The sequence below is a fragment of the Benincasa hispida genome, chromosome 3 (assembly GCF_009727055.1).
Source record: "Benincasa hispida cultivar B227 chromosome 3, ASM972705v1, whole genome shotgun sequence".
In the NCBI taxonomy this organism is placed as follows: Eukaryota; Viridiplantae; Streptophyta; class Magnoliopsida; order Cucurbitales; family Cucurbitaceae; genus Benincasa; species Benincasa hispida.
The window spans coordinates 40,912,339-40,929,099 of record NC_052351.1 but is presented as its reverse complement, the minus strand read 5'-3'; the positions used below and the strand labels follow the sequence as shown (position 1 = coordinate 40,929,099).

Sequence of the window (16,761 nt, the reverse complement as noted above, 5' to 3'; positions counted from 1 at the left end):
TGATCTTTCCCACCAATTTAATCCATTGTAATATTAAACTAAAAGAGCTAAACAAACATGAAAGTATGGAACCGTATTACTTTACCGTCAAAAGATACACATTGATGATGATATAATGTAATATATAGAATATTTTAGAGAAAAAAATTAATCCTTTATTTAATTTGATGAAATTATATATTTTTTCAGTAACAAGACTTTTGTTGTTACTAGTTCAAAATTAGGGCATAAAGGATTGCAATGTGCAATTTTAGAACTAATTCATTCACAAATAAGAATGAGAGGCACACGTTTCATGCGGTGATACTAATTTAGTATACACCCCCATTGCTCAAAAGGCGTGCCACAATCAAAAGGGTGCGTGGAAGCAACAATTTGATTACCCATCACAAAATTTGTAAAATTACAACTCCCAATTTAACCCCAAAAAATAAAAAAGAAGGTAAGCCTCCGTGGCATCCATTACAAATTGCCGTACGATGAATATGTGGGACCCACCAGATAAAAAGAGGAATAATCACTTGCAATAGGTTCTACTGCTGATGATGGTTGTTTCGTCCTCTCCGGCCATCCAGGACCGCCGATTCATGCGAATCACAAACCTGAGTTTTGAACTTACATCCAAACCGTCTGATCAACGATCCTCGCCATCGTCCTCCATTATCTTGTGGGCCCGCCGCCTTATCGATCTTCTCGATCACTTTCTTCATCGTCGAGCACTCTCTTTCAAGCTGATGCACCCGCGTCCTCATGCTATCCATGTCTAAGCGAAGCATCTGATTCTCCCTCACCGTCTCTCTCCACGTGCCATTCCCGTGCACGATTGCCCCCGGAATTTCCTCCTCCAACTCCTCTCCGACTCCCCGTTCCACCTCCTCCGTTTCGCGGCGGGATACGCCTGAGAATCTTCCGGTATCCGCCGGTACGGTCTCCGCAGCCATGAGTGTTCCAGCGATGGCGTGACGAAGCTGCAGCTGTTCAAAGAACAAGACCTGCACTACTGCTCGCAGTGGAAGACGGTCGTTCTGAGCGGCGTGAGTGCATGCCTCTAATGTCAGTTTTTGGCAGTCCATTACTCCACAGATCTTCTCGCGTTCTGCTTCGGAGATCCATGGATGAGCCTGTCAAAAGGATTTACAAAATTAATTTATTAATGGCGAATTGCAGAGTGAAGATTAGGAGATTGCTTCTTTCGAACCTTGAGGTACACATCGACGGCTCGGTATACACCGTCGTCGAAGAGCCTAGCCTGTTCAGGGAGAGAAATTGCGAGGTTGTAGAATCTTTCCGCCTTCAGATTGGCGTCTGAGGCAATCTCCGCGAGATATCCATCTATCAATTTACCGACGAGCATTAACGCCGGCGATCTGAGACCATCATCCTCGGCTACGGCTTGATTAACTTCAGTTACCTCTGCATTTCTCTCTTCGAGGCCATCTAAGAAGTAAGATAAGATCCTCTCTGCACAATAAACGTCATATAAGGTCTCGTTCAGATACGAATAGCTCGGAATCAGAAGATCGTCCAATGTTGCTTGTTCGAGTTGTGATCCTATTTTCTTCTCTAAAGCAGCTTTGCAAGCTTCCGAAGCATTCAATATATTGGCCGTCCGCAGTAATCCGAACAGGAACCTTGTTGCGGTTGAAGTTCTGGAGCTCTTCTCCAATGGAAGATTACTGATTATGGTCTCTAACAACTCCTTTTGATCAGTCTCCGTAGGCATACTAGAGGAAGAGGAGGATGGCAACGATGGCTTCCGGTTCGACCTGGATATACCTGGAATATATTTCTTAGCGTAGTTCATTAAACAGCTTTCAATAATCTCCGAGCTTATATCTTGGTCTCTCATGGAGAAAATCAACCGCTTAAACAGAGGGAGACTCAGCTGAGCGAGATCCTCAAACCATGAGCCTCCCTTGCTTCCTCTACCACCGCTCTTCTTTCGCCCTCCGGTTTCGATTCCATTCCAAAGCATCTGCTTCGAATGATCATGAGCGCCACTGGCTCCGTCACTGACTGGCCATCCGAACAAAGCTGGATCGGCGGAAGGCGCTTTTGAAGCGATCGAATCTATACATCTCTGCGTAATGCTTAAGGTCTCGGCTAGAGGCATTACAGGCTCACAAGATTTCAGCGTTTTAATCGACTCTTTGATGCTTTTGAGTACGGTTTGGGAGAGGTATCTCTCAGTTTTTGAGATTAGGTTTTCTTCGCTGTACTCTTCCGTCATTTCCAGAAACTCTCCGGCGCAGCGGAGAGGAGCGACATTGGAAGAGTTGAGGTCGATCTTCACACCGTAGCAGAACTTCGATGCCATTTCAAAGGTATCAGAACCGCCGGGGAAATCAGAGAGCACTATATGGCAGTGATCTTCCTCAACTTCGTCTTCTTCTTCCAGTTCCTCTGCTTCATCATTTTCATTTTGATTCTCTCTGGTAGGAGTGGAGCAATTGGCTTCTTGCTCAGTTATCAAATTGTGAAGTTTCCGGCTCTTTGACATTAGAGGAAACTGAAAATTTACAAATCTATAAGACCAGAACTCAAGAGGAAAAATCTTAAACAATCAAATCAACGAAGAACAGAAAAAGAAGAAAACTACAAATCAAGCAAATTTTGCAAGGAGATTCAGAAGGCTACCTTATGGAGATGGAAAGCCATATCGTCCACTTCGATGACAATGTCGCTGGGTAAGCCAGTGGTGCAGAACCTGTAGAAACAAAACCCACAAAACATCATTCCAATCAGCACTATTGACATGGGAGCTCAAACCAAAGGTCTGAAAATGGGGGAAGACATAAGAACTAACCATGCTTGTCTCTTAGAGCTGTGCTTCTCTGCAGGTGCTTCTGTTTCAGTTGCCATTTTCTGTACACTGCTACACCTCGGAGAATCAGTCCCTGAAACTAGAAACCCAGATCCATTTCTTGCACAAAAATCTGTGTGGGGGTTTTCTGGAGGGGATGAAAACAAACAAACGAACAAAGGGAAAGAAGTGAGATCTTTGGGGACTGTTTTTGTTTGGGAGAAATGGACTTCACTTGGGAAGGAAGAACAAGATAAAAAGAAAACAAGCAGTGATGGGGAGAAAATTGTTTGGTTGTGCTTTAGCTTGTTGCGATTTCCTTTCTTCAGAAGAATAAATCTGACAAGGGAGCATCAAAAGGCGAATGCTAAATGTGAATTAAAAGGGAAATTAAAAAAAGAGAACACCCGCCTTCTCAGATCCGACAAATGGGGTTTCAACAAAATTTCTTTTTCTTCGTTGCTCTTGGTCTACGAATCAGGTCGGAATCTCACCCACTCCAATTTAAACTTCTATCAAATTAATTCATTCAATTCCTTTCTTTCTTCATTGTCAATTAGGCTGATATTTGGACATTTTTCTAACGTCTTTCTATTCTAATCAAAAGAGTTTCTTGCTTTGCTAGGAGGCTATTTTCCAGAGCGTCGGTTACCTTTTATTTAAAAAAAAAAAAAAATTAATGGCAGCTTTATTTATTTTATGTTTTTAAAATGGGTTTGAAATACATTTTTAAATATTTAATTTAAAAAATAAGTTATTAAATTTGAGTTTTTAAAAACCATTTAAAATAATTTTTTTAACAAATTTTTATAACATTTTTTTATTCAAATCAATCCAAATGGATCTTTAATTATATATTATTACTTATTAATTTTTTATTTGTTAATTTAACCAATGGGGTGAAAGAATTGAAACTAACTTTTTTTAGTAAAATTATATACATGTAAACTAGTTTTTTTAACTACAATATGTGAGGTGGGTAATAAACAACATTCAAGGTTGATAGTATAGATACTATACTGAGCTATACTTATTTGACTAAATTAGTTAAAATCTATTTGGTTGACAATTCAGATTCCGTTTTATGTTTTTGGAGTCACTGAGTTTAGCAAATACGTGTTGGGCAAACAACTCGAATTCTATTTCTAAAAATTGTTTTAAGATTATGTGATCTAAATAGGGCAAGTTCTGAAAAGAACATTTTTATATTTTCATTGTATCCGGATTTTGAATTTTGAATTTTAAAATGTATAATTATATTAAATAAAGATAAAAATATTCAGAAAGACGGTATGTTGTGTTAAAAACTCAATTGTTTTTTTTTTTTTTTTTAAATATGATATGTGCTATGTAATGTAATATAAATCACATGATATTACAAAACATTAATTATATAAATAAATTAACATAAAATATTTTCATAAATAAATTAATAATAATTTATTGTCAATTAATATCAAAGACATTAATAAATATTATCAAATACATTTTAAATAATTGTTTAAATTAGAATTCAGTTTTTGAATATGTTATGAGACATATATCTGAAAACATGAAATGCAATCCTATTTTCTTTGAATCCTTTATTTTCAAGTTTCTATTTTCAGATTCCTTATCAAATATGTTCTTAGTTATTAAAAACAAAAATAATATAATATGATGGAAATTCAAACTTTCTTTGAGTTATTAACACATTTTATGTCGAGCTACTCACAAATTGGTACCTTTCAAAATATATAACATTATTGTATTTAATAATAATGATAAAGAAAGAAAAAAAAAAACCGTTTCATTCTTCAAAACGGATGCAGCCCTATAATATTGTAACTCCTTGATCTCTCTTGCCTAAGGTGAGTCAGCAGTAATTACTTGAATACCAAAAAAAGAAACTCTTTTATTTACATTATACCAAATTGTCATTAACTTTTGTAACGACTTAATCTAGTAAAATCTTATTGGAAATATTATTAAAAATAGCCCATTTTTCGAGTGTTAATAACTTTAAGGTGTGTGGTTCCAATTTCCTACCATCAATTGTTGAAAAAGAAAAGAAAAAAACTATTCCTAAGAAGAATTCATTTGGAAGAAAATATTAAGCTTGGATTTTGAGGTTCGTGCCTTTGGAATTGCATTATCTCTTTTATACCTGAAATGGGTTGATTAAGACATTACCATGTGAATGTTATATATTCCTGTGCTAATCAACAATATAATATTATTAATGGAAATGTTAGAAACGTCTGAAATCTTTTATTTACATAATAATAATAAATAAATAAAAACTAAAATTATAAAATAAAATAACTAAAAACATAAAATAACCAAAATCATCAAATTGGATAATATGAAAATTAGTGGAAGTAAAATTATCACCAATATATGTGTGATTTTAAATTCCATCAAATGTCAGTATTTATAGACAAAGTGACAAGTAGGATGTGACTTATATAAACACCAAGCATGAATAACTACAAGGCACATGACTGGTGACACGTGGCCTTTGGGACACTGAGTAATGGGCATCTATTTTCTATTATAATATGCGTAGTACTCCCTCTTAGATGCACATATAATATATATATATATATAAAATATGTCTCGTTAAAACCTTACCAGGAAAAACCCAATGGAAAAAACCCTATTGAAGGAAACAGAGTACATATTTCATATAATACATACTCCTAAGAAAACACAATATATTTATTCCCTTCATGAAAACATCACTTAAGATCACTGAATCGCCTCATTCCAATGTTGTGCACCAATTTTTCCAAAGTTGTGGTTGGTAATGTCTTTGTAAATAAGTCTGTCAGGTTATCCTTCGAACAAATTTGTTGTACAATGACGTCGTCATTTTCTTCAAGATCAAAAGTGTAGAAAAGTTTCGGTGAAATACGTTTTGTTTTATCTCCTTTAATATATCCTCCTTTGATTTGGACTATACAAATTGTGTTATCTTCATATAATATTGTTGGAATGTTTTTATTAGAAGACAAGTCATAAGTTTCACAAATGTGTTGAGTCATTTACCTTAGCCATACACATTCTCGACTAGCTTCATGAATTGTAAGAATTTCAGCATGATTTGAAGAAGCAGCAGTTATAGTTTGTTTCACCGATCGTCATGATATAGCAGTTCCTCCACATGTGAACAGATAATTTGTTTGAGATCTAGCTTTGTGTAGATCGGATAAATATCCAGAATATGTATAACCAACTAGATCAAAATTTGATTTATTTGAATAAAACAAACTCATATTGATTTTTTCTCAGAGATAACGAAGTATATGCTTAATTTTGTTCCAATATTTTTTTGTAGGAGAAGAATTATATCTAGCTAATAAATTTACTGAAAATGCAATATTTGGTCTTGTACTATTAGCAAGATACATAAGTGCACCAATTGCACTAAGATATAGTACTTCATGACCAAGAAATTCTTCATTATCTTCTCGAGGTCGAAATATATCTTTCTTTATATCCAATGAACGAACTTCCATTGGAATATTTAATGGATGTGCTTTATCCCTATAAAATCTTTTCGAAATTTTTTCTATATAAGTTGAATGATGAATAAATATTCCACATGCTAAATGCTCAATTTGTAAACCAAGAAAAAAGTTTGTTTTTCCGAGATCTTTCATCTAAAATTCTTTCTTAAGATATTCAATTGTCTTTGAAAGCTCTTCAGGAGTTCTAATTATATTCAAGTTATCAACATATACACTCATAATAGCAATTCCTGATTGTGATTTATTTATAAAAACACACGGACATACATGATTATTTTGATATCTTTCTTTCAATAAATATCCACTCAGGTGATTGTACCACATCCGTCCTAATTGTTTCAATCCATATAGTGATCTCTTTAACTTTATTGAATATCATTCTCGGGAATTTGATGTATATGTTTCAGGTACCTTAAATTCTTCTGGGATTCTCATGTAAATATCATTATCGAGAGATCTATATAAATATGTTGTGACTATATCTATAAGATGTATATTCAGACTTTTATACACAGTCAAGCCAATTAAATATCTTAATATAATTGCATCCACCACCGGAGAATATGTCTCCTCAAAATCAATACTAGGTCTTTATGGAAAAACCTTGTGCAACTAGTCTTTCTTTATATCTTATGACCTCATTATTTTCATTTCTTTTCCTCACAAATACCCATTTGTATCCCATAGGTTTAACACCTTATGGTGTTAGGACTACAGGTCCAAAAGCCTGACGTTTTGAAAGTGAGTTTAATTTTTCCTCGATTGCTTTTTTCCACTGAAGTCAATCTTTTCTATGTCGACATTCTTCAATAGATTTTGGTTTAGGATCCTCATTTTCAAATATAATATCAAGAGCAACATTATATGCAAAAAATGTTGTCAATAATTACATTTGTTTGATTTCATCTTTTTCCTATCATGATATAGTTTATTGAAATCTCATTATTATTTTTAGGTATTTCACCTTCCTCACTAGTCATGTCGAGGATTTATTTATGGGTATTTACATCCTCAACCAAATCTTTTTCACTTTTAATTATTTTTCATTTTCGAGGATTTTTTTCCTTGGAACCCATTAGTCTACTACGCGTCTGGCATGTTTCAGACTCATTAGTGATAACTTGTTGTGTTGGTATTGTTGGATTTTATGTCTTAAAATTCATGGTTTGTAAACATTAGAACTTATTTTGAGAATTCGATAAAGTTGTTGTTTAATATATTGTTTTTTAGAAATCCAATAAAACTAAGTCCCTTGACTATTATATGAGTACTTGAACTTTATATGGAGACATACAAGTGGATCAGATTCGAATAAATAGTCAAAATAATCTATAGTATATAAATAAGGTTGGGTACCTTATTCTGGTAACACTATTGGATGCGACCTACTCTATAGTTGTTACAAAGTATTGTAAAGTGCTACATACGAAGTGATCCTAATTCGTGCATGTTGAGACATGAGGAGTAGGGGTGTCCTATGCAAATGAGTTTTGTGCAAGATCGGACCACGAAACCTGTCACTCTTACTTTGTAACACTATTTACTATTTAAGACTGATTATTTCGAAGCGATGACCTACGTAACTTAACCTTAATCCTGGGCTAACTATGAACACTTGTTTGTTCGAGATCATTCTTTGATATGCAAATGGTGAGAGTAAACCAATTGCCTCTGCTTAATAAGCTTACCATTTTAGGGATAATACTGGATGAATAGCTGGGAACATAAGATGCAATAGGGAATTCACTCCTACCCGATTAGGGTTAGTAGAGAGGTTGTTTCCTTCAAGTGCTAATTCTGTGTCTTGAACAAGAGGCCTCACCTTCTCATTGGCCTGAGGGGGATTCAATTTGTTGATTGGATCACAAATAAATTGTTCATTAGGGGATCGGTGGAACTTAAGGAACAAGAGGTAATTTCGGGGTTAAAACAGAAATTTGACCCAGCCATTATTACGAGCAACCTGTAAAAGGTTAACTTATTAATTATGGTTATATCCAGTGGATATAATATATCTACAGTGAGAGGAGTTCAACTACGGGCTTTAATGGAATCACCCATTAGTTAACGAATGGAGGTTAGATCGGTCTAGTGAGTTTCGCCGATTAATCTCGGATCATTGGAGCCCATGATCTGTAGGTCCATGAAGTCCCCCTACTAGCTCGTAAATGGGTACACTTTAGGGTAGCTTAAGAAATTAATTTGAAACGTTTAAATTAAACGGAACAAGAGAATAAATATTTAAATATGATTTAAATATATAAAGATGATTATTGTGCAAAAATTAATTTAATATATTTGATTTTAAATTAATATATGAAATTAATTTAAGAAAATCAATTTTTGAATTAAAATGATTTAAAAGTCATTTTTTTAAAAAAAGAAAATGGAAAAATAATTTGCATGGTTGCACAAAATGGAAAATGGATTTTCTCCATTACCATCATCTTTATGCTCACACAAAAACCATTATCTTCTCTATTTTAATTCTCCAAGCATGAGCTGCGAGCCATGCACTCCATCACTTTGTATGAAGAAGATTGGAGTTGTTGGAGAAGTGGGAAATACAGAATTTTGAGAGAAAAATTTCGGTGAAGAAGAAACTGTGTTCTTCAATTTGCTATTGTGAGCTTTTCTTGTTTCTTCACATCTTCAAGCTGTTCTTGAGTCCCACAACTCTGCCTAAAGCTCCAAGAGCATAGTAGGGAGGCTTTGAGGTGGTTCACGTTGATATCAAGTGAAGACAGCAGCTGAACAAACGTTTTCTTAGAGAGTTCATCAAAGGTATGTTCTGAAAACCATTTTTATGAAGAGCATGCTTTAGTTTTTGCCAAAATTAGTGAATTGGAATGCCTATGGATCCTTGATACTTCTGTTGCATGTTGTTTAACTCTTACAATTGGTATCAAAGCATCTTTTAAGTTTTCAATTTGGTCTAATTTTGGCAAGGTGGGTGTTTTTTTCATGAGATATACGAAACTGTTGCACTGCTACAGTTTTCTCTGTTTTTGCATCTTAATTCTCTTTAATTTTTCAATTAAATTTGTAATTGGCTCTTGTTTGATGAGTATTTATGTGTTAGCAAGAGTCTGTAATTTATTTGGAGTCATTAGAGTTGAAATTAAGATGTAATTGAAGAAACAAGCGAAGGAGGTCGAGCTGTTGTTCCAGAGTTTTCAGCTTCTACTTAAATCTATTGCTGAGGTCCAGTTGCTAAATGATCATTTAGCTCCATACGTTACACGACGAGAAGAAAAGCTAGACGATCGTTTAGTAATATGTGCTAATCGTTGTGATGTTAAACGCTAAATGATCGTGTACCTGCGAGAGCTATACGATGCATTCATTTGCTATACGATAGTATTACGTGATCATGTAGATAAATGCTATGCGACGTGATGATGTTCTATACGATGAACCTATGTGATTGTTTAGCTGTGGCGGATACTAAACGATGACTTGAATGCATTGGGCGATGGTGTTATGCGATCGCTTAGTACTATGCGATAGAGCTAAGTGATTGCACAGCGATGGAACTAAACGATCGTCTAGTCCTATGTGATAGAGCTAAACGATCGTCTAGCTTTCAGTAAACACTATGCGATCGTGTACTTCCTCTCAACCCAAGGCGACGACGCTAGACGATTATCTCCAGGCATTACACGATCGACTTTAGCAGCATATTGAGGTTGGATTCGAAGCAAACTGGCTTCGACCGGTTTACTCAAGGTTCAATCCGGTTCAGCCTCAATTGGCTGTGGTTGGTCCGGTTTAGGCTTTGTTGGTCTGGTTCAGACTCATCTAACCTAGTTCAAGTTGTTTTGGGTTTGGTTTGGAGCGGTTTGAGCGGTTCAAAGATGGTTATGAAGCTATTGTTAATAGTTAGCTGTCTGTTTGCTTGTTTATGCCAAAACGAAAACCATAACACTTAGTATTTAATTGTTTATGCATGAGATGTATGTGATAATTAAATAAATTCATGTATATGCATACAGTATGCCATGTAGATTTAAAACTCCACCGTAGGAAGCATGTTACATGTATTGACAGTATGTTATAATTGTTATGATATATAGTATGCATGTTAAGGTTATGTTTAATATAATAGTTATATTAGATACCTTCGTTGTTTGTCGTGGATGTTTAGCATGTCTAAAATTTTGTAAGTTGTTATAAAATTGGTTAGACATTTAAAATCCATAACAAAGTTGCATGCTCACTTAGGTTAACCATTTATTTTAATAGTTAAAATAGGTTGTTAAACTTGTAAGACTAAGGTTACAAACTCAATCGGTATATAATCTTGTCGTAGGCTGGGGGTATTTAAGTTAACGGTCTACGAAACACCTCCTACCTAGGGATTATAGCTGAATAATTGAGCGTTGGTAACTGGTTTTATGAGCATTCATGAGCAATGTGAGGTAATAAAATGGTTTATGACCTAGGCATTGTATGTTAAATCCAATTATAAGAGTTATATTTGGATAAACTACTTAGACTTAGGTTGTATGAAATTAGCTGTCTTGCCTAAGTAAAATACCCAAAAATTTAGAACACTTTAGTAGGAGAATAAAAGTTATTAGCTCTCACATCCTTAAGAGTTCACACCGTGAGATCCATGCTCGGCTTGTTGTCGATTTTACCTCGACTGCTTCATACGGAAAGTGTATGCATAGGTCAATAACAAGGTGAATGGGGGAAGTCGTTCATAGTAAGTGGATGAAGGAAATGTGTAAACATTGTCCTACGATCTTCTCCATTAGTTTGAACCGTGAGATTCTTATGTTGCGCTTGCTGTCGTTTTTCATGCGGCACTAGCTAATCGTTAACTGCGACGATCCCTACGGAGGGTTGTAACATAGGATTCAGAACAACCCAGGCTTCAGCAAAATGATTAGGGTCTTATAGTTCCGTCTTGATTATTGTCCTCTATTTCAGAGGCATACTCATACCGTTCTGTAAGATCTGAAAATGGCGGGTCTACACTTACAAGACTTACTAAGTGTTAGTAATGATCTTGACCGAAAAAGATAACTAGATGACTATCGGAATATGAGTTATTCTGGAGATAGTATTTGATCAAGAACTGTCTTGCTTTTGTGAAGGAATTCTTGATTGCCCCACGGTAGCATTTGTTCTAAATCACTTTAGTATCGTTGCAAAAAATAATAATTATGGGTACATTATCACTTTGCTAAAACTTGATTGGATTTAAAAGTAATTCACTTATAAAATTTGTTTATAATTTCAGAATGACGAGTTCTATTATACAATTTTCGGCTTCGGAAAAACTGATTGGGGACAATTATGTAAAATGGAAATCAAATTTGAATACAATACTCACGATAGACGATTTGAGATTTGTCTTAATGGAGGAATGTCCTCCCATTACTAGCTCAAATACCAACCGAATTTTTTGGAAAGCGTTTGATAAATGGATCAGGGCTAATGATAAAGCCCGTGCTTATATTCTCGCCAGCCTGTCTGACGTTTTGGCGAAAAAACACGAAGGTATGGACACTGCCAAAGAGATTATGGAATCTCTAAGAGAGATGTTTGGACAGCCATCTTTACTCTAAGGTATGATGCTATCAAATATGTTTACAATAGTCGCTTAAAAGAGGGGACCAATGTTCGTGAACATGTCCTGGACATGAGGGTCCACTTTAATGTGGCTGAAGTGAACGGTGCTATGATGGATGGGAGAAGTCAAGTTGGCTTTATTCTAGAATCTCTTCCGAAGAGTTTTATACAATTTTGTACCAATGCCTTGATGAATAAAATCGAATACAACTTGACAACTCTACTTAATGAGCTGCAGGCTTTTCAGACCATGTTGAGAACTAAAGGTTTGAAACTAGTACCAGAAGTAAATGTTGCTTCTTCTGAGAAGAGAGGAATGTCCTCCAAGCCTAAAGTTGCCTCGTCTTCGCAGACTAAGAGTATTCCAGCGAAGAAAGACAAAGGGAAAGGGAAAAAGTCTGCTGGTAAGAAGAGCAAGAAAACCGCTGTAGAGCAAGGGAAATGTTTCCACTGCAACGAGCTAGGGCACTAGAAGAGAAATTGCCCTAAATATCTTGCAGAGAAGCAAGCAGAGAAAGGCAAACAGGCTGCTTAGATCCTGGAGACCGTTTCCTCAGCTCATCCAGTAAGAGAAGTTGCTAATGAAGATGTAAATTACCTGCTTTTGTTAAAACTTGTAATGAACCTTTTGTACATATTTTTTTTGTTATGAATGAAATATTTTTTCAAGAAATATGTTTGTTCTATCTCATAGCAACCTCTGTTAAGAATCAAATTGTTAATTGCCATCAGCAAATATTTAGATATTTAAATGGCTAAGATCGAAGTATAATGAATTTAAGATTTTTAGCTCTGACTGTTAACAAGAGTTGTTAAGGCAGGTCAGACCATCTTAATCAAAGAGTTGAGAGTACCTCAATGTAGTGGGAGGAAAATGTGTTTCCTAGCCATTATTGAGAAATAGATGAATTTCCAATAAGAAACCTATTTGTATACTATATGTTTATAATGATTCTCTCGGCTAAAGTGTTTAAGAATCATCTAATAAGACTAGAAATACCAGAGGTTAATAACCTAGGGCAAGTGGGAGAAATATCAGTTATGAGATACCAAATGGAAAAAACTATGGCTAAGGGATGCCCTAGTTTATTGTATTTCTCTATAAAACTCAGAAACTCAGTCTTATATATCAGGTATATAAGTTACCACTGGAGTTTTAGTCCAAGTGGGAGTTTATTGGGTTTTATGTTTTAAAACTCGTGGTTTGTAAACATTAGAACTTATTATGAGAATTCGATAAAGTTATTGTTGAATATATTGTTTTTTAGAAATCCAATAAACCTAAGTCTCTTGACAATAATATGAGTACTTGAACTTTATGTGGAGACATACAAGTAGATCACATTCAAGTATATGAATAAGATTGGGTACCTTATTCTGGTAACACTATTGGATGTGGCCTACTCTGTAGTTGTTACAAAGTTTTGTAAAGTGCTACATATGAAGTGATCCTAATTCGTGCATGTTGAGACATGAGGAGTGGGGGTGTCCTGTGGAAATGAGTTTTGTGCAAGATCGGACCACGAAACCTGTCACTCTTACTTTATAACTTTGTTTATTGTTTAAGACTGATTATTTCGATGCGATGACCTAGGTAACTTAACCTTAATTCTAAGCTAACTATGAACTCCTGTTTGTTCGGGATTATCTTTTGATCTGCAAACGGTGAGAGTAGACCAATTGCCTCTGCTCAATAAGCTTACCATTTTGGGGATAATACCGGATGAATAACTGGGAACATAGGGTGCAAGAGGGAATTCACTCCTATCTGATTAGGGTTAGTAAAGAGGTTGTTTCCTTCAAATGTTAATTCTAGGTCTTGAACAAGAGGCCTCACCCTCTCATTGGCCTGAGAGGGATTCGATTTGTTGATTGGATCACAAATCAATTGTTCATTAGGGGATCCGTGGAACTTAAGAAACAAGAGGTAATTTCAGAGTAAAACAGAAATTCGACTCAGCCGTTATTACGAGCAACTTGTAAAGGGTTAATTTACTAATCATGGTTATATCGAGTGGACATAATATATCTACAGTTAGGGGAGTTCAGCTATGGGCTTTAGTGGAATCACTCATTAGTTAACCAATGGGGGGTTAGATCGGTCTAATGAGTTTAGCCGATTAATCTCGGATCGTTGGAGCCCATGATCTGTAGGTCCACGAGGTCCCCCTACTAGCTCGTAAATGGGTACGCTTTAGGGTAGCTTGAGAAATTAATTTGAAACGTTCAAATTAAACGGAACAAGAGAATAAATATTTAAATATGATTTAAATATCTGAAGATGATTATTGTGCAAAAATTAATTTAATATATTTGATATTAAATTAATTATTTTTTTTAAAATTAATTTAAGAAAATCAAATTTTGAATTGAAATGATTTAAAAGTAATTTTTTGTTTTAAAAAGAAAATGGAAAAACAATTTGCATGGTTGCACAAAATAGAAAATGGATTTTCTTCATTACCATCATCTTTATGCTCACACAAAAACCATTATCATCTCTACTTTGATTCTTCAAGCATGAGCTGCAAGCCATGCACTCCATCACTTTGCATGTTCATCTAAATATATAAAGAAGATTGGAGTTGTTGGAGAAGAGGGAAATACAGATTTTTGAGAGCAAAATTTCGGTGAAGAAGAAACTGTGTTCTTCAATCTGCTGCTGTGAGATTTTCTTATTTCTTCACATCTTAAAGTTGTTCTTGAGCCCACAACTCTGCCTAAAGCTCCAAGAGCATAGTAGGGAGGCTTTGAGGAGGTTCATGTTGATATCAAGTGAAGATAGCAGCTGAACAAACGTTTTCTTGGAGAGTTCATCAAAGGTATGTTCTGAAAACCCATTTTTATGAAGAGCATGCTTTAGTTTTTTCCAAAATTAGTGAATTAGAATGCTTATGGATCCTTGATACTTCCGCTGCATGTTGTTTAACTCTTACATGAATATCAATTTTTTATGGAACATTTGCAATTGGTATATGTGACTTAGTTACTTTCTTTGCATCTATAAATGGTATATTGGAGGCGGATCTGGTTGAGTTGGGTGTGACAGGTAACTGGTTTACCTGGACTAGTAAACTTCAGAGGAATGGTATCTTGCGTCGTTTGGATCGATACTTGTCCAATGAGGCGTGAAAGGTAGTTTTTCCGTATTCGGAGGTTAGGGTTGGTTAGTGGGGGATTTCTGATCATATCCCTCTTCTGGTTTCTACAGGAGAGACGAGGAGTAGGCCGCCTCCTACGTTTCGTTATTTCTCTCATTGGGTAGAGGCAGAGGGTTTTCTTGATACTATCAAGCGTATCTCTGTGTTAGCTGATGAGGTATGTCTGGCTAGGCAGGTTATGAAGGCTGCTCAGGTTGCGGTAGAAAGGAATCCTAATTCAGAGTTAGTGTGTGTAGAGGCGGCTCGGGCCACTGTGGTGTTTTGGTCAGTGGCGAGATTGGAGGAGGCGTCACTCCGGCAGAAGGCCAGGGTCAGGTGGTTGGAGTTAGATGATATGAATACAATGTTTTTCCATCGTTGTGTTCGTTCTCATCGCAGCTGCAGTGGTTTGTTTACGGTCGTGGATGCTGGGGGGACTCGCTAGACGATGCATGACAAGGTGGCAGGGGTGGTGGTAGAATTCTTTCGGGGTTGCTTAAGGACTCGGCATGTTAGGTATAGGGATCTTACTGCCCGAATTGGGGATATTGTGCAATTCAGCTGTCTCGAGGAGGGAGGGTGGCACTTGGTCGGCCAGTGAGTCAAAAGGAGATTTAGAAGGCTTTATTCTCGTTGAAGTCTGGGAATGCTCCTGGGCCTGATGGGTTTTTGGTGGATTTTTACAGAGCTGCTTGGATTGTGGCTGGGGATGATTTCTGTGATGCTGTGTTGAATTTTTTTTTAGACATGTTACCTGCCTGGTGGAGTTAATTCTATACTCTCATCCTTAAGAGGTGGGGAGCTGAACGTATGGAGGAGTTTCATCTTATTTCATGTTACAATGTTATGTTTAAGTGTATCTCGAGGATCTTACCTGAGAGATTGCGGTTGTGGTTGCCTGATTTCATTAGTGGTAATCAGTTTGCGTTTGTTCCGGGTATGTCGATTTTTTGTAACATTTTATTGTGTCAGGAGCTCATGGGGAACTAAAAGGGCAGAGGGAAGTCGTGTTGTGTTCTAAAGGTTGACCTTCAGAAGGCGTACAATTCGGTGAATTGGGATTTTCTGTTTGGTGTGTTGTTGGCTATAGGTACGCCCCTTCAATTTGTGAGTTGAGTGAGGGCTTGTGTTACTTCGCCTATGTTCTCTGTGAATATTAATGGTTCTCTTGAAGGGCTTTTTCCTGGTAGGAAGGGGTTGAGGCAGGGAGATCTACTGTCTCCTTTTTTGTTTGTGATGGTGATGGAAGTCTTGTCTAGGTTGTTGAATAAACCTCTTGGTGTGGTTTAGTCCATATCATTGTGAGCATTTGGGCCTAATCATTTGATTTTTGCAGACAATTTGATGATTTTCTGTGCAACTGAGAGAGATTTCTTTGGAGTTTGTGATGTAGGTATTGACAGAGTTTGCAGAGCTGTCTGGGTTAGTTGCAAATATTGGGAATTGTTCTATGTTTGTTGTAGGTGTGGAATCGGGGGAGGTGGAGGTACTAGCTGCGTATATGGGTGTCTCTCTTGGTTTGTTGCCTGTTAGTACTGGGTTTACCTTTATTGATAGGTCGGTTGAGGGCTGTGGATTGTGCGTTTTGATAACAGAGAATTACAGCTCGTATTAGAAGCTAGGCAGCGAGGTCCTTCTCCTTTGCTGGGAGTTGTAGCTTGTTACGTCAGTTTTATAGTCCTTTCAGTTTTTTGGTGTAGCATCTTCGTGTTGCCTGCGTGTG

The 16,761-nt window shown here is 36.2% G+C and overlaps 1 protein-coding gene across 1 annotated transcript; it reads right to left on the bottom strand.

Annotated features, from left to right (window-relative positions):
- Positions 1 to 235: 235 nt before the first annotated feature.
- Positions 236 to 3,421, bottom strand: LOC120074348 (BTB/POZ domain-containing protein At5g66560). Its single transcript, XM_039027440.1, has 4 exons — positions 2,807 to 3,421; positions 2,638 to 2,707; positions 1,199 to 2,509; positions 236 to 1,121 (listed from the first exon to the last, which is right to left on the bottom strand). Exons 1-4 carry the CDS (start codon positions 2,860 to 2,862, stop codon positions 534 to 536), a joined length of 2,025 nt encoding a protein of 674 aa, XP_038883368.1. The 5' UTR covers positions 2,863 to 3,421; the 3' UTR covers positions 236 to 533.
- Between the last annotated feature and the right edge of the window lie 13,340 nt (positions 3,422 to 16,761).